This window comes from Triplophysa rosa, linkage group LG23 (assembly GCF_024868665.1).
Source record: "Triplophysa rosa linkage group LG23, Trosa_1v2, whole genome shotgun sequence".
Lineage (NCBI taxonomy): Eukaryota > Metazoa > Chordata > Actinopteri > Cypriniformes > Nemacheilidae > Triplophysa > Triplophysa rosa.
This window is the reverse complement of record NC_079912.1, coordinates 4798011-4820546: the sequence shown is the minus strand read 5'-3', so window position 1 is coordinate 4820546 and position 22536 is coordinate 4798011. Positions and strand designations below refer to the sequence as shown.

The 22536-nt window shown below is 38.6% G+C and overlaps 1 protein-coding gene across 1 annotated transcript; it reads right to left on the bottom strand.

Annotated features, from left to right (window-relative positions):
* Positions 1–376: 376 nt before the first annotated feature.
* On the bottom strand, positions 377–11634 carry anxa13 (annexin A13). Its single transcript, XM_057322240.1, has 11 exons — positions 11500–11634; positions 10192–10267; positions 10004–10098; positions 9731–9901; positions 9604–9637; positions 9284–9363; positions 8966–9034; positions 7466–7567; positions 7307–7382; positions 2439–2551; positions 377–1984 (listed from the first exon to the last, which is right to left on the bottom strand). The coding sequence occupies exons 1-11, from the start codon at positions 11512–11514 to the stop codon at positions 1865–1867; spliced, it is 951 nt and encodes a 316-aa protein (XP_057178223.1). The 5' UTR covers positions 11515–11634; the 3' UTR covers positions 377–1864.
* Positions 11635–22536: the final 10902 nt, after the last annotated feature.

The window sequence follows — 22536 nt, the reverse complement described above, 5'->3', positions numbered from 1 at the left end:
GCGTAAATGCAAATGAAAACGGTTTGCATTTGCGTTTGAATTATGTCACAATTTTGACACGAACAAATAGAAAACGCATTTGCAAATGCAGTTTGCAATTCCTTTTTAATATAGTCCGCAATATAACTCCATACTCGAGCCTGCTTGGCAGTTATCAGAAAGAGACCGTGCATACACACGTGTTTGCTTCATTGAGTCGGGAAAGCCAATCTTTATTTATTTTCGTCGTATTCAACAGCAAGGTCATGTAAGAAAATATAGAAAATCGTAAGGAGAGAAAACTTGACAAAGAGTAGCCTATTCTGTGGCAGTGGTTTACTAGAGCAATTGTAGTGAGGTCAGTGTTGCAACTTGTCAACAAAAATACATATGCAAATTATTCTCTATAGGCATTTTAACACTTTATTTTATTTAGTTAAATATTTTCTAGAATACAGGGTTTTCTGTTAATACATCAGAAATTCCTGGTCCACACTTTATCTGATATTCATTCAGCAGTATCTCAAGTTACAAAGTCTTCATTGTTTCCATACAGGCTTCTGGGACAACTTGATTTCATATTCTAATAGTGTAATAACACATCTTTAATCAATTAATTGTGATTCATAAATTCAAATTATTTCAATGAATAAACACTTGGTAATAAAGTACATTTGTTAAGAGAACAATAGCAACTCAAATACTCTGCCTTGTTAAAGATATAATACAGTAAGTTATAAACTACAGTATATTAAAATAAATATGGCTGTGTTAGTTAAAATATTACTGACCAGGTGAATGAACATTCACATAAAACTGCACATGTGGAAATATTAGCATATACAGTAGATGTCTATAAATAGGCAATTGTTTGCTGCATGATTGTAAAATATTACATTGGGACTTCAGTGTTTCTTCACATACTTAAAATTATCCACAGAATTCAGAGTTCACATTGCACTGAGCGAAACTTCTGGTACAGTCAGTAAAACTGTGAGGTACAATTTGTGGAAAAATACTGGCAGGAAACATCTCACAACCATCCTTTGGAAACAAATATAATGCTGGTCTTGTATCATTCTTATCCCATTCCTAACATAAAGCCGGCATGGTTCCACTTAACTAAATTCACCTGGTCAAGTCTGCCTCTATATAACAAGTCAAAGAAATGATTTAGTGTGGACAGACATTCCTGTTTATAAAAACAGCTGCTCACGAGACACATATATTTGCACAGTGTAATAAAAACATCAAGATTAGACATAAGTAGACTCAATATTGGACTCGAGAGGATCGAGGGATAAACCACTGCTAGCTGTCGATTAAAGGATTTTAATGCACGACATGGAGGTGAAATACCACCCATTGCGAAGCGGAGTGCTTTAAAATCCTTTAATGCACAGATGTGGATTATCCCGCCTATACCACAGCCATGGTCAAGTTAAAAACAAGCTGATGTTTGAGGGGCAATTTTTGATTATATGGGTAAAAATGATATATTCATCATCTAGCACTTAAATCCGACATTAAATACGAGATGTCGAAAGAGATGCCTGTGTGAATTACCTTTTGTGTAAAGATGTGCTTTAGAAAATAGAACAGAGAAGCATCTCGCTGCAGCGTGTGGTGGACATCCAACACGGCCCACAAAACATCCAATCCTACCCACAACCAAGTGTGACGCCAGAAGCCATCCCATGTCTGATACGTCACCTTGTGACTCTCCCTTCCTGTTCCGCCTGGACATGGGCATGGCTTCTGACATCACACGTGGATGTGGGCAGAGTTGGATGTCCAGCACAGGATGCAGCAAGCCCTACTTCGGGCCTTGGTTGTGACTATAGTGAAAGCCTCATTGGTCCACAATGGTATGATGTGTTGTCTCTTAGTGCAGGACGGCCAGCAGGAGGCGCTTGAAATCTCCGCTGCATTCCGAGGAGATGGCATCCTTCAGGGACACATCATATTTTTCCAGGTACATGTCTTTAATGGTTTCCAGATCAATCTAGGCAAACAGAACAGTGTCCATTACATGATTGATGATGGTTTGATCTCATCCATTTATACAGCAGACTCAACTAAAATTCAATGCTGAATATCAATGGCTTTTGTATGTACAAAATATTTTACTACTTACCAAAACTGCCAAAATATGCATTAAGTACTGTGTCTTGCAATGCAATGTGCTTAACCTTTGATTTTAAGTGTGATAAATGAGTAACATTAGCTATGATTATTAATATCTCCTACCTAACTTACAGTTTTATTGCTGTCCCAGAGGTAAACCTATTTGTACACAAAACTAGATAAAAACCACCAAAAAAAATATGTTTTTTACAGTAAGCAATACACCAGTTTTTCATCCTATATAAAAGAGCCACAATCATCAGCAATATTGACACCTTTGCTGTTAAGCCCAACATTATTCAAAGCATACAGAATGATTTCTGGTATCATACCTCTGAGCGGCACACAATGATGCGGGTGAGAGTGTCTTCATCAGTGCCGGCTCCTTTTATCGCAGCGTTCAGTCTCCGAGCAAAGAACAGCTGGGGGTTCTTTGCACACCTCACTGTGTGTGAGACGGAAGTTGTCAGACATTTAAGTCTTTTAAGCAAGAAGATTTTCATTCGGACTGTAATACTATGCTACCGAACAGCATAAACAACAAAAAACTGAACACTCCAGCTGAACATAATAGCAATTATAACTAGAGCACAATGTGTGTTAATCTATGGGATTTTATCATTTGCCAAGCCAAAACCATAAATTCGATTATTTATTTGGACAATAATTCCTCAAAAACTTGAAGTATCATTCATGTAGCGTACTTGTCCTGGACAAGTTACACACAAGACTCAGGGTTTCTTTAACCGTAAGTATGAGGAATAGTATAATATACTTTTCAAACTGTTTTCCCATTCACACTGCTCATCAGCAAAATACGTTAAAGGAGTAGTTCACCTTCAAAATGAAAATTCTGTCATCATTTGCTCACCCTCTTGTCATTTCAAACCTGTATGGCTTTCTTTCTTCCGCAGAACACGAAAGAAGATATTTTGAAGAATGTTGTTGATGACAGAAGTTTCATTTTGAAGGTGAACTACTCCTTTAAGTTATGTGCAGCAAACATACAGTATGGTCTACCGTTTGTACAATTGGTTGAGCCAGAAGTTTAAGCTAAAAACTATTCACGAAGCCAACATACTATACAAATGGATCACTGATGGCTCATTTTTGCACATTAAACTGGAATAGGATAAACGATTTTATCACTAAATGACACAGTTTACCTTTAAATATGTCTCTAAACACAGACTCATGGGAATTCGTGAGACAGTTACGAAAATAAACGTGTTTATGGACACAAATTTCCCTTTTTTCGTGTCACTTAGTATGACTTTCAATCTAATGTATTTTAATACGAAGTATCTTTCACGTGTAGGGCTATAAATACTGTATATATCAATGCAATGTGATGGGAATTCATACCTATTTTACGAGGCGGATCATTCTTATGAATTCCTACAATCTCATTTGTACATTTGATTTGATACGATGATATGATTTGACTATGCCCCTGTCACGTTAGGTTTAGGGGCAGGGTTAGGGTGGGGCCTTATCGTTGCTTTGCCACCTCGAAAAATGGATATGTTTTAGCAAAATAAGCGTTTGTGGCTGTGATTTTAGGGTTTGGGTGGGGTAAGGGGTGGCATAGCACCTCGTAAAATATGTATGACTTCCCCTGATATCAGGTTATAGACACTTTTACTGTTAGTAAACATTATGACGTGTTTTCGTGGGCGGAGCTTAAGTGGAGGCAGAAAGATCCCACTGACCGCATTACTAAAGCTAGGTAGCACGTTTTGTTTGCTTGCTTTTTGACAATGACAAGAAAAAAATCAGATTAAATTTTAACATGTAAGGTCACTCACACTAACCGCGATTGTTTTTGAAAAAGTTAACTTTAACGCAAGGAATCTGGCCGACCTGTACGTGCTCACTCAATGGATCCAGAGACGAACTGACAGGATTACCTCCAGTTAAGTGGCCTGACATCTACACCTACCTGACAGAGAAACCAAGCGTGTATAGTAAAGATAAACTGAGAGCGTATACATCTTAGAGGTCTGCATGGGCTTTAAACGAAAGCCCGAACCCGGCCCGTACTCGAGATTGTTTAACCCGACCCGACCATTACAGTTACATTTTAAGCCCGAACCCGAAGTCCGTTTAACAGCAAGCTTTGTTGAAATGTGCTGCATTTTATGATTGCTTGCGATGATAGGCTAATTAAACAAATAGCTAGGCTACATGTAGGCAAACACAGTTTCATCAAGGCACAGCGGCCCACTCAGCAGTGAACACACAAGAAAAAATAAGAAATAGCACAGAATTACCAATAACGAAACTTTGCTGTGGATGAACAGGTGTAAAAGTAAAAAATATTTTTTGAACCCTCTGGTACTGTTGGTTTAAGCGCCGTCCTCTGATTAAAAGTTAGCCCAGCTGCACTGAAGTTCCTCTCGCTGCTGCTGCTAACGTCACTTGCAGGGATGCCGAGGATACTACGGGCCAGTCTTGACAGTAATGACAAGATCATAATTCTTCCAGAGTGCAGCTTTCCCTGCATCATTTGGAACTTTAATACGTTTTCCAGCGCTAATATTTTGCTTTATCGCACTCATCTTACCATCACCTGCTGTGTTGTGACAATGAGGACAAGAGCGGGAGCACGTCCGCAGAACAGTTTATGCGAAAAGTGTGTTTTCTCTCGTGTTTTTTTTTTTGTGGTCACAACGCAGCAAACACGCAAGCACACGCCACGGCACGCAAACTTGTTTATACAGGTATATGGCCTATATATTTTTTTAGTTACAAACCCGACCCGAGCCCGAGGCTATTCATTAAACATTAACCCGAACCCGACCCGAAGCCCGCGAGTTTTTCGGGCCCCGTCGGGCTCGGGTCGGGTTGCGGACCTCTAATATATCTATACATGCCTGCGTGTACTAACAGTGGCAACCATTAGCAAATGCATTTACTTGAACACAAACCTGAAACACAACATGAGCTGTCTCACTGTTGCCTCTCCCTTTATACAAAAGCACTTGTGACAACTAAAGAAAAAGAGATGACAAACAGTTTCCTTTATGTTTAGCTAGCATAGTTAGCTAGCATACCCTATGCGTTCAAAAGTTAAAGGGGTCATATGACAGGGCTAAAACTAATATTATCGTTTGTTTTAGATGGAATGCAATGTGTATACACGAATTAAGGTTTCAAAACGCTGTATTTTCCACATACCATGTATGTTTGTATCTCCTCTTTTCCCCGCCTCTCTGAAACGCGCTGATTTTTTACAAAGCTCATCGCTCTGATAAGCGAGGTGTGCTATGATTGGCCAGTTCACCAGTGTGTAGTGATTGGTCGAATACTGCAAGCGTTTCACGGAAATGTAATGCCTCTTACCATATTCGGAACATCATGTTCCCACGCAATTGTACTGACAGGTGATAAAATGTCATCGGTACTTCCTTATATCAATTCGAGCCCGAATCTGATACGGAAAATGAAGATGATCAAGCCGATACATCAACTTTCCCAGCGCAACTTGAGCAGGATGTACAGGATTGGTAAGGTTTTATTTTAAAAAATGATGTTAAAAACTATAGCTAACTGTTTTACCTTTTATATACGACGTTATAAAGACTATAAACAAACAACCATATGCATCATACAGAGTTTGTGTGAGATAGAAACAAGCTCACATTACAGCAGGGAATGGTATAAATAACGCGAGCGCTTTGGCCCTTCTTGATCAACCAGTGTTACGCCACGTCTCGTCGCGACTCAACAAAGACAATAAACCCAAAATAAATACTAAATATAAAAAGACATTATAAACACGACATTTGTTGCCTCTAGTGGGAACATTATTACTGATTATAAGGACTTATGTTGTCTTTTTTCACGTTGCGCGCGTGTCTGCATTTGCAGATCACAAACACATGACAAACTCAACTCGCGTTAGTCCGTAACAAAGTCTTTTACAATAAAAATATACTTACAGGTTGCGAATCTGAAGCGCCAGTGAAGTTTTAATGGTTGGAATGGCCCCACTTTTTAATCAAAGCTTTCGTGCACAGCCGGTCTTAATCTCTCTCCCAGGTTCGTATAGCAATCTTCGGTGAAATGCGCTGCACAAACTTGAACATTCGGATTGTACTTTTCTGGAACAGTGTTGTAAATAAAATGTAACCATTCGTTTTTAGTTGTCTCATCAGTCTTTCTTTTCGCAACGAAACACACAGAGTCTCCGCGACCTTGCTGCGGCGGTGACGATACAATGAGATTTACAAGTACGCCCACCTCACTTGTGTTTAGATTTGGGCGGTCTTAAGTCAAATCATGTTACGAAGTGACGTACATTCGTCGGGGTGTGGTTACACGAGGCGTTTCAGGCAGGTCTGGGTTCGCATTCGCTTTTAGATAGAATGCATCTTTTGTTCCGACACTTTAATTTTGCAATTTTACGTGTCTAATACATGCATGGGCAACTTATAACACACCAAAGACACAGAAAAACACGTATTTCCGCAATATGACCCCTTTAATGCTACGTTAAAAATAATCTTGTTCCCCAGTTTCTGATTTTGGCATACGTCAGATATTTTCAGACACATACCCAAATCATAATCCACACCAACAAAAGACAGTCGGTTTTAATCTTTAGTGTTATGAAGTGAAACGCGAGCATTTTTGATGATCGTTTCTGTTCAGTCCGCTTGTTTCATTGTGTTTAACTTCAGCCCTCGTCCGTGTTTTTGTTTGGCAATTGCAGCAGGTATGTGTTAAATTATCAAATTGGAGACTGTATTCTGTCGATTGTGGCACTAAACAACACAACAAGATGATATTTTAAACTCCTTATGTAGCCGAATCTGTGCTGGTTTGTATTGGCCGCCTCCAGTTTTCCCTTTGTTTTGCCTCCAGCTAATGCCGTGACGTCGGCCGGAAAGGGGTCTATAAAGGAAGAGTTTGGTTCCAAAATGAGATAACTCCGTTTTCAAAAATCATGATATTTATTATGTTATCATGTTTTTATTGTGTTAGTTAGGTGTATTTTTTTAGTTATCTCATTTTGGAACCAAACTCGTCAAATATATAAATGTATATACACAAGCGGTATGTGTATTGAAAGACGTGCTGAGTGACATGAAAATGGGGAGAATTCGTGTCCATGAACACGAATCAACAGATTATAAATTTCTATGTCACGAATATCCATGAGCATGGGTTGGTCTAGGTAGGTTTTAATACAAACCTAGTGTGGTGTAGCAATCCTTTAGAGTTCCAGATGTTTCTTTATCGATTGCATCCAAAATCTCTGTTCCAGAAATCTGTGGGAGAATAAGGTACAATTCTGTGATTCTGTGTCAAGACGTATACTGAGAGATCACTCAAAGGAAAAGAAGAAACTCACGGCTTCATAGGCTTTGAATGTGACCTGCAGCTGCAAATAGTTCCTGGTGGCTAGTATGTAGCTGAAAGTGGACTCATCTGTGCCAAAGCCAACCTCTCCAGCCTTTAAGAAGAAAACATTTCTGTCAGGTTCACTACCGTCAAAAATGATTGATAATTAGCGTTCATTTTAGATTGGCGGTATGGTTCTGTTCTGGGCAAAAAACTCCCTGCCCATCTATGCAGCCAGCATGAATAAGAGCAGGTTATAACCCCCCTTAGGGTAAACAGAACAGAACAAGCAGATGTCATTAGTTCTTAATGACATTTAAGTGTAACACATAATGTAAAGTAATCGAGACTGTGAAAAGGAATAACAGTCGAGTCCCAACTGAAAATGTGAGGTGCAGCTGGGGATGGAGGAGGGTAATTTGCTCCTGAGCAACGCAATAAGCTGCTTTTAGCTGAATGAATTTTAAACAGAAGCTGTGATTGCGTCATATTTCTATAGGATAATGTGTCATGGCTCTGCTTCCTTAGTCATGTTTTCTTGGTCCTGTAGCAGAGTCATGGCAAAGCCTTAGGTTTTATGTGAGAAGACCATGAGATGTTGACATCTCATGTGTTTTCTCAGGTCTTGTCATTGGCCCCGCCCCTCTCATTTCCTGTATTGTCTCCCTCATGTGTCTTATGTTCTACACCTGCCCCTGCTCGTTATCCCTCGTTTGTCTTCTCTATTTATACCCTCATGTTTCTTTGTCTTGTTCCTTTGGATTGCGTTTCATGTGTACATGCATGTTCTTGTTCCCTGTGCCCGTGTTCGTTCTTGTTGGAGAAGTCTTTGTGTTCCTGGTTCTTGTCCTGCCTGTGTTCCCTTCCATGTTATTTTTGGTAAGACGTTTGGTCATTGTTTTAGTTAGTTTATTTGTTATTGGCTGTTCTTGTTTTCATTTTGCCCCCTCGTGGGAAGTCTTTGTTTTCTGTTTGTTTCTTAGTTTAGTTCCTGATTTATACCCCCTCGTGGGTTTTTGTTTAAATTAAAGTCTTGTGTTAACCCCTTCACCGCCTGCCTGCATTTGGGTTCTTTCACCACGATCGTGACATAATGAGGATCAGCTGATGCGGGCCTGACTCATGTGACCTGCCAGAACTAACGCTATACGCTTGATTTGAAATACCCCTGTATAAATCTTATGATGACTGGTCAGATCTGAAATTATTCGAATGTTTGTAAGAGAATGTTTGTAAGAGTTCTGCGGAAAGTGACACAAGTACTCAGACATGATCTCATGGTTGGATTCTCAGTTGCAGTAAGTAATGATGAGAAAGTAATTTGTATCATCAAAGCTCAAGTATGAAGTTAAGCATGGTCAATAGTATAATCAGAGATTGATATGGCCAAATTGTACGAGTTTGTGCATGTGTTCTCACAACAGTTTTGTCTATTCTCTATATGTCATGTTTTAGCTCCATTAAACATACCAGAGCTATAGTATATGTATGTATATCTACATGTACTAACCTCAAACAGAGAGACAGCATCTTGCTCAGCCAGCGTTTCGTCCACATCATAGCTCTCGTCCCTGTTACCCTACAACAGAGAAAGTATTGACAGAGGAGAGTGAAATTCAATCTGGCCAGTGTCACAGAAGCCAGCCTCTACTTATCTAATGAAAGCCTATCTGAACCGCTGCCAAACACCAGAGCTCCCAGAGCAAGAGGAAGAGGGAGGAGCAATAAACACAGACCCACACCGAGAGCTTTATTTCACTCGGGAATTCACTGTAGTCGTTTTGTAAGATGTCAGCAGCCATTTTAGAAGGACTAAAGAGGCATTTACCTGAAGAAGAAAGGTTAGCAGCCTCCTCACATCCCCACTGGTGTCTCCTTCAATGTCTGTCTCCAAATCTCTATCATGCACTGTAGACAAGAACATGCAGTGTTTTTTTGCTATGTGGTTTCTTAAGAGCCCACCCTATGATATGTAGGGTCTTTAGATATGGAATAAAGAGTGCACCGAGGACAATCAAACATCCATTATCAAACCTGTTAAATACATTACAATGGAGTTCAAAGTCAAGCTTTCAAAGAGACAGTGACACTACTATCTACAAATGTCATGAAACTTCAGATTATAATTGTGACATGAGTCATTCGTACCTTGGGTGTAGGTCTCGCTGTAAGTGGCGATCTCCTGTTAGAAAACAAATGACCCCTTTTAAATGTATGTTTGCTTTGGCATTTGTGACAAACACAGGAACTTTTCATTTAAAACAGAAGTACACACAGCATTCGTAGCGGTACACAAAATCTCCACCAGGACATCCTCATCCGTGCCCGCACCCTTCATGGCCTTCCTGAGCTCTTTAACAGCAAACACATGGGGAGGATCTAACATGGCAATGATGGCGTTCTCAAAGTTTCCCGACAGCTCACTCTTCAAAACCTCCACCAGCTCCTGCAGAACAACACATCCATCTTCATGTACATTTCTGTCCAAATGTCTGCATGTAACTAATATTATTTCATTGTTCAAGGGTCATTTTGTCAGACTGCTCACATCATCATATTTGTCAAAGTACGCCTGTTTGATATCCAGCCTCTGTGATGCGCATCGATTGGCCAGGATGTCTATGATGGCTTGCTCATCAGTTCCTTCAAATAAAGATGAATCAGATTTATCTTTTGAAAAGTTAACAGAAACCTGGACTGATTATTTAAAACAGAAGACGGACATGGACAACTCACCTAAACCTTTGCAGGCTTTACGAATGGCCTTTATGTCTGCAACAACGTCAAAGTCATCATAAGGGAAAACAGTTGGCTGTCAAATAAAATGAACAAACTACAAAATGAGTAAACGTTTACTTGACCCTGGCCTGTACACGGCAAATAATACAGATACACTGAATACGGAAATAAAGTTAATGTTAAGACTGCGGTTTGCAATCACACACAAAACCACAAATCTGCATACCGTCTTTTGATGTCCGAATAGTTGTGTTAATGTCTGAATGTGTTTAACAACTGTGTTAACTTCAAAGTGCGACTTTATTTTAAACAAATTAACCCTTTCGAAAATTAACCATGTTTTTTTTTGTGGTACAATTGTAGTAACCATGTTTTTTTGGTGTATTGATATTTCTGGCAAAACCATGTTTTCATAACCATAGTTATTTTGTGGTAACCATGGTTTTACTACAGTAACCATGGTTCTTTGGTTTTGACTGTAGTAAAGCCATGGTTAATTTTCGTAAGGGAAATCACGCCTGATAAGCTGAAGAATATTAAAAAGTGCTTCTATTTCATTATTGTTATAATTGCTGCAAACTTCACAACTAAGTTAAAATCATGTAGGTAGCTGGTAATGACTGTCATTCACGATCATTCTGCTATTGAAAGATTACAGTGTGTTTATGTTTGGCATTGGAAATAAATGTTGCAAATTGTTGAATTTTGTTTTCACATTTTCTAAGGGAAAATGTTACTGAGCTGTCAACTGAAACTGTCCCACAACTGCCATATATGACCCGAGTCATTGTCTTTATGAACAAAAGCTTGGCTGAGGAATGTTCACTGGATCCACCCTGTCTAAACTCACGGTTATCCAAACAGAGGCCCATGGACTGGTGTAAATTAAACTGTGTGTGCCATGAGTCTCCTCCCAGAACTCACATAACGGGAATCTCACACACTCCTTTCCTTTAGCCTACCTCAGCAACAGCCTACATAATCCTTATTTGGTGAATGCCGACAGAAATAAACTTTACCATTTAATTATTCATGCGATCAGTGTCCGCATTAAATCGCGTTAAACACGGAATGTAACGATACTGTACACGTCATTCAGAAGATCTTAGCCTTACAGATGTTAAACACATAGCTACCTTTATTTTTTGTATTGTGAAATCAATCTTTCATAATTTCCTTTCTTACTTCAAGGAGCTTTACATTTGTAACGTTAGATGAGAGCGACAGCCCCGTAACAAACTCTGCGGATGATGTTAAAGTCTCTTTGACGCTGATGTTGATGTCTTTAATAGCAGGATTACGTACCTGACAGTTTCCCATGTTGATAGTTTCCAGATAAAAATGATTGAAGACGAGACGATGTTCTCGCGAAGCAGCAGACGGCTGTCCGATCCCGATGTAAAGGCCAAAGACGCTCTGCACTTTCTGTAAGTGACGTCATCACGCAGGAATATAACGGGATTTACCCATGTCCTGCTGAGACCTAGCAAAACACCCTGATGTTTTCATGTTTCATTTGACTTCATTATAGAGCATGACTCAAAAGTAATTAAAAAAGTGCATTCATTTTTAACAATTGTCATTTTGTATCGTACACGCATTAAACATACATTATATTGTTGTTATGTGATGAACACGTTATTATCCTATTGCCACACCACAAAAATTGAATAAAATATTTTATTTTAAAATACTTTTTTCATGTTTTGTAATATTGTTGCAGTAGTTTACAGAAATATTTTGTTATATTTCATTACAGGAAAGACCTAGGTTTTGATTTTAAAGTCACCTAAACTTTTAAACAACTTATCTAATGAACAAACACATTGCTATTCAAACTTTGATGCTCGTTATCTCATAATTAGATTAGACTTTAGTCTGGATTCCACAGACAGGGTAACCCGCACGCACGCACGCACGCACGCAAAGTTTTAAATATATTTCTGGGTTTAAATTGTAACCATAAAAGCACAAAGCACACCCCTTGTTTAACCAGTAACCATTACCATTATCAACACAGTCCCTTCCTAGTTGTTCAGCTGAAATAACTGCACCTTTTCCTTGCTCTATTTGTAACACTAGGAATAATAAACCGGCATTTATAACAATATGTCAAATACGTCAAACTCCATATACAATAATAAAATACTGCTCCCTAGTGGCAAATACAAGAAGAAACTTTACTTGATATGTCTTTGTTAATGAAATACTGCTCCCTAGTGGCAAGTAAAAAAATAGACGCAAGATACCTTGTAAATGTAAATGAGTGTAAAGTTGTTACTATTATTAATATCTTTTTGGGTATTGTGTTATAATAATATGATATTTAATGGAAATGTCAGTTGGGCATGTGCACAGTTAATGTGATAAAATACACCAATAGTGTATCTATTGTTCTATTTAAATCTGCAAATCTCGACCCAGCTCATTTATATTGCCAGTGCTTTACATTTTTCTTTTTAAGAAGCGGCTCTTTCTATCGCATATGTAAATGTGTGTTAATGTGAAAACTCTAGATGGGAGGAACGCTATTATCTCTTATGTGTCTGTTTAAAATTCACTTGGCAAAGGGAGCAATAAAAACTGTCACGGTCCCACCTTCTTGTTTCTGAATTTCTAGTCGTATGGCGGGATCGGGGCAGAGCCCTTAGGTTTTATGTGAGAAAACCATGAGTTGTTTGTTTTTACTTCTCATGTGTTTTCTCGTGTCTTGTCATTGGCCCCGCCCCTCTCGTCCCATGTATTGCTTTCCTCCCGTGTCTAATGTTCCCCACCTGCCCTCGCTTGTTATCCTTCGTTTGTCTTTCCTATAAATGCCCTCGTGTTTCATTGTCCTGTGCTCTTGCGTTGTATGTAGCCTGTACATGTGCTTCTTGTAATTCCTGTGCTATTGCTTGTATTCAAGCACGTGTCTTGTTTACCTGCTACCCTGTCTTGTGTAAGTTACATACCTTTTTGCCATGTTTGGATGTCGTGTCATAGTTTAGTCTTGTCTTTATCTTTAGATTAATAAGTCTAGTTATTCTCTTTTCTTGTTTTGCCCCATTGCGGGAAGTCTTTTGTTTCATGTTTATATTTTATTACATTCCAATCTTTTTCCGCCATCGTGGGTTTTTGCTTTGCATTTAAATAAATAGTTTGTGTTAACCCCTTCACCGCTGTTGCCTGCACTTGGGTTCTTCCACTCCACATTCGTGACAAAACAATGTTATTTTCTCTTCATTTGGAGCGACGTTTTGTGTTGGTTACACACACTCAGTTCAGTGGGAGCAGCAACAATTTTTAATTATACATTTTACATTCAATTTAAAGGACAATATTTTATTAATAAAAACAACTAGTATTTTCAATATCTATAAAATTATCAACTCAACTTTTATTTATATAGCGCTTTTTACAGTTTTCATTGTTACAAAGCAGCTGTACATGAAAACATGTTAACTATAAGAAATATATTAATTAACACAAACCCACGCATGCACGCACGCACACACACATGTCTGGTTTACTATCTCCGTGGGGACAGTCCATAGGCGTAATGTTTTTTTATACTGTACAACCTGTATATTTTATCCCCTACCCCTAAACCTAAAGATCATAGAAAACTTTTTGCATTTTTAGATTTTTTTTAAATATTGTTCTGTACAATTTATAAGCTTTTTTGCCGATGGGGACCTCAATTTTGGTCCCCACGGTGACAAGAGTCCCCATGTGTTGGTGTGCATTCACGTTTAGGTCCCCACCGGGATATAAAAACATGAACACACACACACACACAGAAGATAAAAGAAGAAAATGAGTGCAGACAGTGTGCAAACCCAAAACTCCAGCGGAGAAAATAAACCTCAGGAGAACCCAGGCCCAACCAGGGGAACCAGTTCTCCTCTGGCACTACTGCTGCAACTCTTCAAGCTCGACAGTGCTTGCACAAATAGGCTAAATAAACAAACAAACAAAAGAAATAAAAAGTGTACTTTTTCATGTTGATGTCACACTGAAGGTCTGTGATTCTCATAGTATCCTTTAAGCTCACCTTAAAAGTATAAAATATTAAAAAATGACAGCAGTGTAAAACCACAAACTATCAATAAACTTTACATTTATAATATTCTGGATTGTAAAGTATTCAGTAACGCCTGTGGAGTATTAATGTACACAATCTTATATAGCTAATGAGCTAACAATGTTATAGCACCTGCTCCATTTTAATAAAACAATCTTTATTGATTCAATTTATTTTTAATTCATTTATTATTTCCCACATGTTCCAGGTTATAATATGCAAAAGTTTAAACATTAATCTTAAAAAAAACATTTACCCTACAACATTAATGTACAAACCTTAGCAAATATTGCATGTAGTAATATCACAGCCCTACAACTGACTGATCATTAAAAAAACTTTACATACCTACCAATCCAAAGATGCAGCGATCCCGAGTGGTTATATAGCTGCTGCTGACAAATAAGCAAAGGGAAGAAAAAGAAGAAACATCACTTAATATTAGTGTGATTTGTCTTATTTACATGAAGGATCATTGCCTTATAAGTTATGATCTCTTAAGAGATTTCAGTGACACTGTACCAAAGGGTTGGATTTGTTTACAATAGTTATTGCATTAACTAACCCTAATGTGTTAATGTGTACAACTGCATTCATTTTATTCTGAAACTATGGCGGCCAGCCACACTCTATTACAGTAATTAATGGGGAAAAGTAATCTGATTATTTTATCTACTACATTCCCATATCGCGAGAAGAAAATGTTTTTATCACCATTTAGAAAATATTGCTTAATTTTTGCGCAGATCTATAATGGAAACCCGGCTAGGGAAAGGAAACCATCAAACACTTCAATGAGCTACACTTCAGCAGAGCCATTGAGCGATAGAGTCGCGTCAAAACCGGTGACTCCAATGAAACAGCAATTTTTCACAGCAATAGTTCCCGGAAGTTACTAGTAATGAGTAGAGCTGCGGCTAAACACTGAGGTAAACTGAAGTAAACTTTTAACACTTTTTAAGATGTAAGTCGTTTAATTAACAAAAACTATTAAAGAAATAAAGAATTAAAAGAAAAAATCTTCCTGGAACTATCTAAAGGCTCCATGAATGACGCACAAAATCTTTGAACTTCCGTTGTCGCAACTCTCTTTCTCAATGACTCTGGACTTTAGCAAAGACCATATAGACTTCACGAGATGCGCGCCTGGACTGCAGTTAAAGTAACAATTCACCCAAAAATGAAACTTCTGTCATCATTTACTCACCCTCTTTTCATTTCAAGCCTGTATGACTTTCTTTCTTTATTATGTTGTTAACTGACCCCCATTCACTTCTTTTTTGTGTCCATAGAAGTGAATGCGGGCCGGTGCTGTTTCGTTACCAACTTTCTTCAAAATAAAACTTTCTTCATAAACGTAAAAATTTGAAATACTGTAACATTAGTCAAATTTACTGTGAATGACTTCATGTTCTCAGAATGTCCGGCAAAGTATCCATCATCACATTCATGCACGTCTTGATGCTCATGCTCAAGTCCAGGCACGCACATGGGTGTGTCAGACTGACTGCAAATGACAGATGCTTTACCAAACAACTGCTCAAAACACAATGCCAGGGATCTTTCTATTACAAGAAGTAAAAGTGCATTATTTGTGTGAACACATTAAATGAATATAAATAGGCAATTTCAGAGAGGCTAACAATATAGCAAGCTAGCACTGAGCATAAGATCCAACCTTCCCATCAGAGCGCTCTCTTAAGCCACACCTCTAACAAAACACACGATCGCCATGATGATGGAAGATCACCTGCGTGAGTAGCATATTCAACTATCACCTGAATCGTTCTCTGTTCCCTATGAAGTACACTATGGCTGAATTTAGAAGTAGGTTCATCATTTTCTTCCGATTTTAAAGAGCTATTCATTTATTCATTATGTATTTATTGCTATCTTATTTATACATTTATTTTACTGCTTCTCTGTTTCAGCCATTTAGTGTCTACTGGCTGCATTTGAGGTGCATCCTAGGCTGCAAAAACAACAAATAAACATAAAATACAATTATAACAAACAACACTTCTTAAATTGTGACTATTATTGTTTAGGGGTCTCATATCACTGTATCTGTCAGCTGCAAGTCTCAGACGTTTGCGGCGGAGCTTTTTGTCCAGGAGAGAGGGCTCAGGATTAGGGTGGGGAGCAGGTGAATCCCTAGAAATATACAAATAGAAATACAGTTTCTGCAAATCATCAAATAATAAGTAATTGGTGTCTGTATTTATTTTTACATAGACAGTATTAATATCACAATGTTTAAAGGTAAAACTGAGAGAATTTGTTTAACTTACTCAGGTGCATGAGAAGGTATAGATGGGGCAGGGGGTTTTGTCCAGGTCTCTTGTCCAGCCAGTGTCTGATATTGTGCAAAACATGTTTTGAAGAAATACAAGTAGATAAATAACACACTTGTTCATCTAAGGATTAAAACAAAAAAAGATTTTCAAAACAGTTTTAAAAATTTAGAGTGTAGAAACTGTTGGTCAGATAGAACAAAATTTAACAACCAAATGTTGGATGTGTTTTAAAAACAAAAGTAGCCGAATGAAGAAGAGGCTTCGGCCTGTTTGCTGTTGTTCAGGATGTTGGCTTTTCTTACAGGTGCAGTGCATCCAACATCTTACAGAGGTCTTCAACATCGCAGTCTGTCCTTAAAGAACTCCTCGACCCCTACCTCTGTGAAAACACTGTTGAGAACAAATCAGAGTAGATGAATAAAACATCCAATGACTGAAATCAACAGTTTTAAAAATTAAAGATCACTGATACTGCACTTTTTTACAGTAGTGTTCTTCTGTTCTTCTCGTGGGCTCACCCCATTTATTGTGGAGGAGCTTGTTGAAGAATCTAGATGTCTAAAAATACAATGAAAACTACATTAAGTCCCGTATCATCAAACATTTAAACATTTCTAAACTGAGAGAATTTGTTCAACTCACTGAATTGGTGGAGCTTTTGTGGAACTTTTTCAAGGACCCAGAAGGAAGAGATGTATGCCTAAAATACAAAGAAATGTACTTTAAGCACAGTTTCAGCAAACATTCAAATGTTTTTACATTGAGACAGTTTGTTCTGCTCACTCAGGTACAGGAGATGGTGTAGGTGTGGTGGGGCTCTTGGTGGATATTTCTGACCCACCCATCTCCTGCTTTTGTGTAACAGCTGTTAAGAACAAATTAGAGTAGATAAATTACACATGTTCATCCCAAATTAAGGTTTTGAAAAATAAAGAGCATTGATACTGTACTCTTTGCCGGAGTTGTGTTCTGGCCATCCTGTGGGCTCACTCCATTACCTGAGGAGCTTGTGGAAGGACCTTGATGCCTAAAAACACAATGTATATAAGTACTGTTTCGGCAAACATTCAAACATTTATAAACTGAGACAGTTTTCAACTCATTGAGGTGGGGAAGATTCTGTGACAGAAGGATCCTGCCTTTTAAAGAAGCCCGAATGAGGAGATCTAGGCCTAGAAACACAAAGACATGTATATCAAGAACCGTTTCAGCAAACATTCAAACATTTATAAATTAGAGAATTTGTTCAACTCACTGAAGTTGTGGAGCTTCTGTGAGAGGCATCCTCAACTTTTTAATGAAGCCCGAAAGAGGAGATTTATGCCTAATAATAGAAGAAAAAGTACTTTAGGTACAGGTTTGGCAAACATTCAAACATTTATAATTTGACAAAATTTGTTCTACTCACTCAGTTACAGGAGCTGGTGTAGGTGTGGTGGGGGATCTTGGTGGATATTTCTGGCCCACCCATCTCCTGCTTTTTTGCAACAGCTGTTAAGAAAATATCTATTCAATTCGATTTTATTTACATAGCGCTTTTCACAATGTGCAATGTTCCAAAGCAGCTTTACATGAGAAAATAAGAAAAACTGAAAAACACAGAAAAGGTAAAACACAGCACAGTGCATGGTGTTCATACAACAATAAATGCAGTCTCCCGGTGAGCAAGCCAACACTGCCCTGTGGCGAGGAACCCAAACTCCAATGATAAATAAATGGAGAAAAAAAAACCTTGGGAGAAACCAGTCTCAGCCGAGAGGGCCAGAATTCCTCTGACGTGTCACAGCTGCACTCAGTGACTTTGATTAAAAGTTACTAAGTAAATCTTTATTAAAAATAGGGAAAGCTTATTAGTTGTGATTTAGGACATTTCATTTGTTGAAACTGTTTAGGTCTAATTTGGTCTTTGTGATTGATATCAGACAACAGAGGAATGTTATAAGCAGGGAAAATAGTAATGGCATAATGTAACAGAGTGCAGCTATAACTTCAAACTGTTGTCATGCGATGTAAGTTTAGCATTAAATACTAAGTATTGTAAATTTAGCATTAATGTGTCAAGTAGTCCGTCTTTGCTCTTGGTTGGGGATGGAATTGCCTGAGCTGGGATGAAAAAATCATCCTTTAAAGCGACAACGAGCAACTTATTGACGTTAAAATAATGTCTCTAAAATTATTTTAGTGGTAGGTCAACTTTTAACTGGACAAATTTTACTGCCGTTGCTACCTGAGCAGCCTCCTATCGGCTAAAATTGCACTTGTAACTTTGGTGTTCGGGCCGGTACAAGCCCTGCCTATCCCCTGCTTTACGGCATACATCACGTTTTACTCGTAGCCTGGGAAAAGTTAGCCAACAGCAGAGCTAACAGTAAGACGAAACGAACCAAAACAACACCATGGCAGAGCCAGCCAAAAAACCAATGAGGGTTTTGTCGGAGGAAGCAAAGAAAAAAAGCGAGAGAGTGATCGGACACGAGGCTGGTCACGAATCAATATCGGACGGGCTTACACTCGGTGGCGCGAGCAGCAAGAGGCAACAGGTTGCAAAACGGATGGAGACCTAGCGGTCCGGCTCCTGGATTTGTAAGTGTTATTTGTACATTTTTTGTTACTGTCCTGTACTTTTGAACGTATTTGTAACACCGGTTCACACTTTATAAGCGTAAGGTAGCTGAGAGATAATATATGGTTGCCGGTGTCGATAGCTAGCATGTTGTTGTGTCTTGTCATGAATGTGTGTAGTGCTTGTAAATAAAGACTAAACAACCACACTAAACGTGTTGTGGTAAAAAGTAGCAGATTATTTTGTTCAGACCAGTAAACCACATGAATGTTGAACAGTTCAGTCGTTGATTAGGCTAATGTTGTCGTTATATATACAGTATGTACATGCTATGCACTGTTTTCATACCGAGGGAAATCTTTGTGACAGTTTTTACGACACTGCATACAGACAATTCCGCTTATCAACCACGTGGGGCAACAGTGAGCAAAAGTTGCTCGTTGCCGCTTTAAAGAAGCCTGAAGGAGGAGATCTACGCCTAAAAAAACAAAGAAATGTGTATTAAGTACCATTTTGGCAAACATTTGAACGTATCAATTGAAAACATTTTTCGACTCACTGAGGTGGTGAAGCTTCTCTGACAGGGCACTCCTGTCTATTAAAGATGCCTGAAGGAGGAGATCTACGCCTAAAATACAAGGAAATGTATATTAAGTACCGTTTCGGCAAATATTCAAACATTTATAAACTGAGGTGGTGAAGCTGCTCTGACAAGGCACTCCGGCCTTTTAATGAAGCCCGAGGGAGGTGATCTACGCCTAATACAGACCTGCAAACTCAGAAGAGGAGAAAAAGGTGACACACATACAATTAAAATCCCTGTTGGGGGGTGTAGGGGGAACCCTCCCCCATAAGACAATTTTTGTGATTTTTAAATTCAATTTATGCATTAATCCAATTTATGCCAATGACTTCAACTAACTTGTCACACCAGCCACAATTTGCTGGTCAAAATGTATTGGCCTGCACAAGCTTTTCAAGTGCACCAAATGACATCTACTGTAGCAGCAGGTAATCACATCACATATGATCAAAGTGAAGCTCATACGCAAATATAAAAACCCAATAACAATTTTTATTTCACGACTTTTAGGAAAAAACTTAGGAAAAAATGCTTTACTACTATTACATATCTAGCAGACAACAATTATGTTAACACGTAAGTCAACCATAGTCATCAAAATCATTCATGAAAAAACATTGAATGTTTCATTGTGTGTTCATAGAGAAGGGTTTGAGATATGAGGCCATCAACTCCTTAGGTGCCATGTCGTTGAAAGTTCAAAAAGTTGATACAAGCAACATAAAAGTAGTCCGCACGGCTCCTGGTGACATATTAATGTCTTTTGAAGCAAATCGATCAGTCTGTGCAATTTTTTTAAATATTGGCAGTAATGTACAGCTTCTGTGTTTGAAATTTCGGACGAATATATATCACACCCAAGTGCACTACTCACATAAAGGCACAGCTCAGAAGTGGGAATTCTGTAGACATATTGACAACTGGTACTCTCATCATATAGCCGTTTTGATCTCACTTGGCAAACTGAGTAATAAAAACAACGCCATTTTCTCTTTATCCGAGACAACACTTCGAGTTGCGTTTCAAGGGCGCGAAAATTAAGTTTGGAACGTCATAATTTCATTTACCGCAACCCCGTCCAAAGAGGTACTCTATTATACTGTATACTAAACAATACAAGACGTAAATACGAAGACATTTCGAAACACTTCTTGCTCTGTTTACGCAACTCCTCTTTCTCACTGTTATTGCAATAAACTAATGAACTCTGTGTTTAGATTAGCATACTAAGATACTACTATGTATAGGGTTGTCACGGTACCATAAACATGTCTTACGATACTATACCAGCTGAAGTATCTCGATACCAAGTAGTATCACGATGCTGTGCCATATACTGTAATTCAAATCTATACAAGAAACACAGATTTAGATTAAACACTTGGTATTTACTATAGTAAACTGTATTACACTGCGTTCCAAATTATTATGCAAATGATATCTTTCTCTGGTTTTCCTAATTTGTCGATGCAAATGACAGTCAGTATAATTTTCAAGTAATCAACAGTTAGGGTACATTTGGAATTTTATTGAACAAACCTCCCACTGACAACAGTATTTATTTAAAAAATGAAAAACTCAAAATGCACTGTTCCAAATTATTATGCACAACAGAGTTTGAAAACATTTCATAGGTTGTAAAAAACTGAAAATGGTCATTTGTTGAATTTGCAGCATTAGGAGGTCATATTTACTGAAATCAAAAGCTATTTCAATCAAAAACATCCTAACAGGGCAAGTTACATGTTAACATAGGACCCCTTCTTTGATATCACCTTCACAATTCTTGCATCCATTGAACTTGTGAGTTTTTGGATAGTTTCTGATTGAATTTCTTTGCAGGATGTCAGAATAGCCTCCCAGAGCTGCTGTTTTGATACTAACTGCCTCCCACCATCATAGATCTTTCGCTTGAGGATGCTCCAAAGGTTCTCAATAGGGTTGAGGTCAGGGGAGGATGGTGGCCACACCATGAGTTTCTCTCCTTTTATGCCCATAGCAGCCAATGACACAGAGGTATTCTTTGCAGCATGAGATGGTGCATTGTCATGCATGAAGATGATTTTGCTACGGAAGGCATGGTTCTTCTTTTTGTACCATGGAAGAAAGTGCTCAGTCAGAAACTCTACATACCTTGCAGAGTTCATTTTCACACCTTCAGGGACCCTAAAGGGGCCCACCAGCTGTCTCCCCATGATTCCAGCCCAAAACATGACTCCGCCACCTCCTTGCTGACGTCGCAGCCTTGTTGGGACATGGTGGCCATCCACCAACCATCCACTACTCCATCCATCTGGACCATCCAGGGTTGCACGGCACTCATCAGTAAACAAGACTGTTTGAAAATTAGTCTTCATGTATGTGTGGGCCCACTGCAACCGTTTCTGCTTGTGAGCATTGGTTAGGGGTGGCCGAATAGTAGGTTTATGCACAACTGCAAGCATCTGGAGGATCCTACACCTTGAGGTTTTCGGGACTCCCGAGGCACCAGCAGCTTCAAATACCTGTTTGCTGCTTTGCAATGGCATTTTTGCAGCTGCTCTCTTAACCCGATGAATTTGTCTGGAAGAAACCTTCCTCATTCTGCCTTTATCTGCACGAACCCTTCTGTGCTCTGAATCAGCCACAAATATCTTCACAGTACGATGATCTCGCTTAAGTTTTCGTGAAATATCTAATGTTTTCATACCTTGTCCAAGACATTGCACTATTTGACGCTTTTCGGCAGCAGACAGATCCTTTTTCTTTCCCATATTGCTTGAAACCTGTGGCCTGCTTAATAATGTGGAACGTCCTTCTTAAGTAGTTTTCCTTTAATTGGGCTCACCTGGCAAAC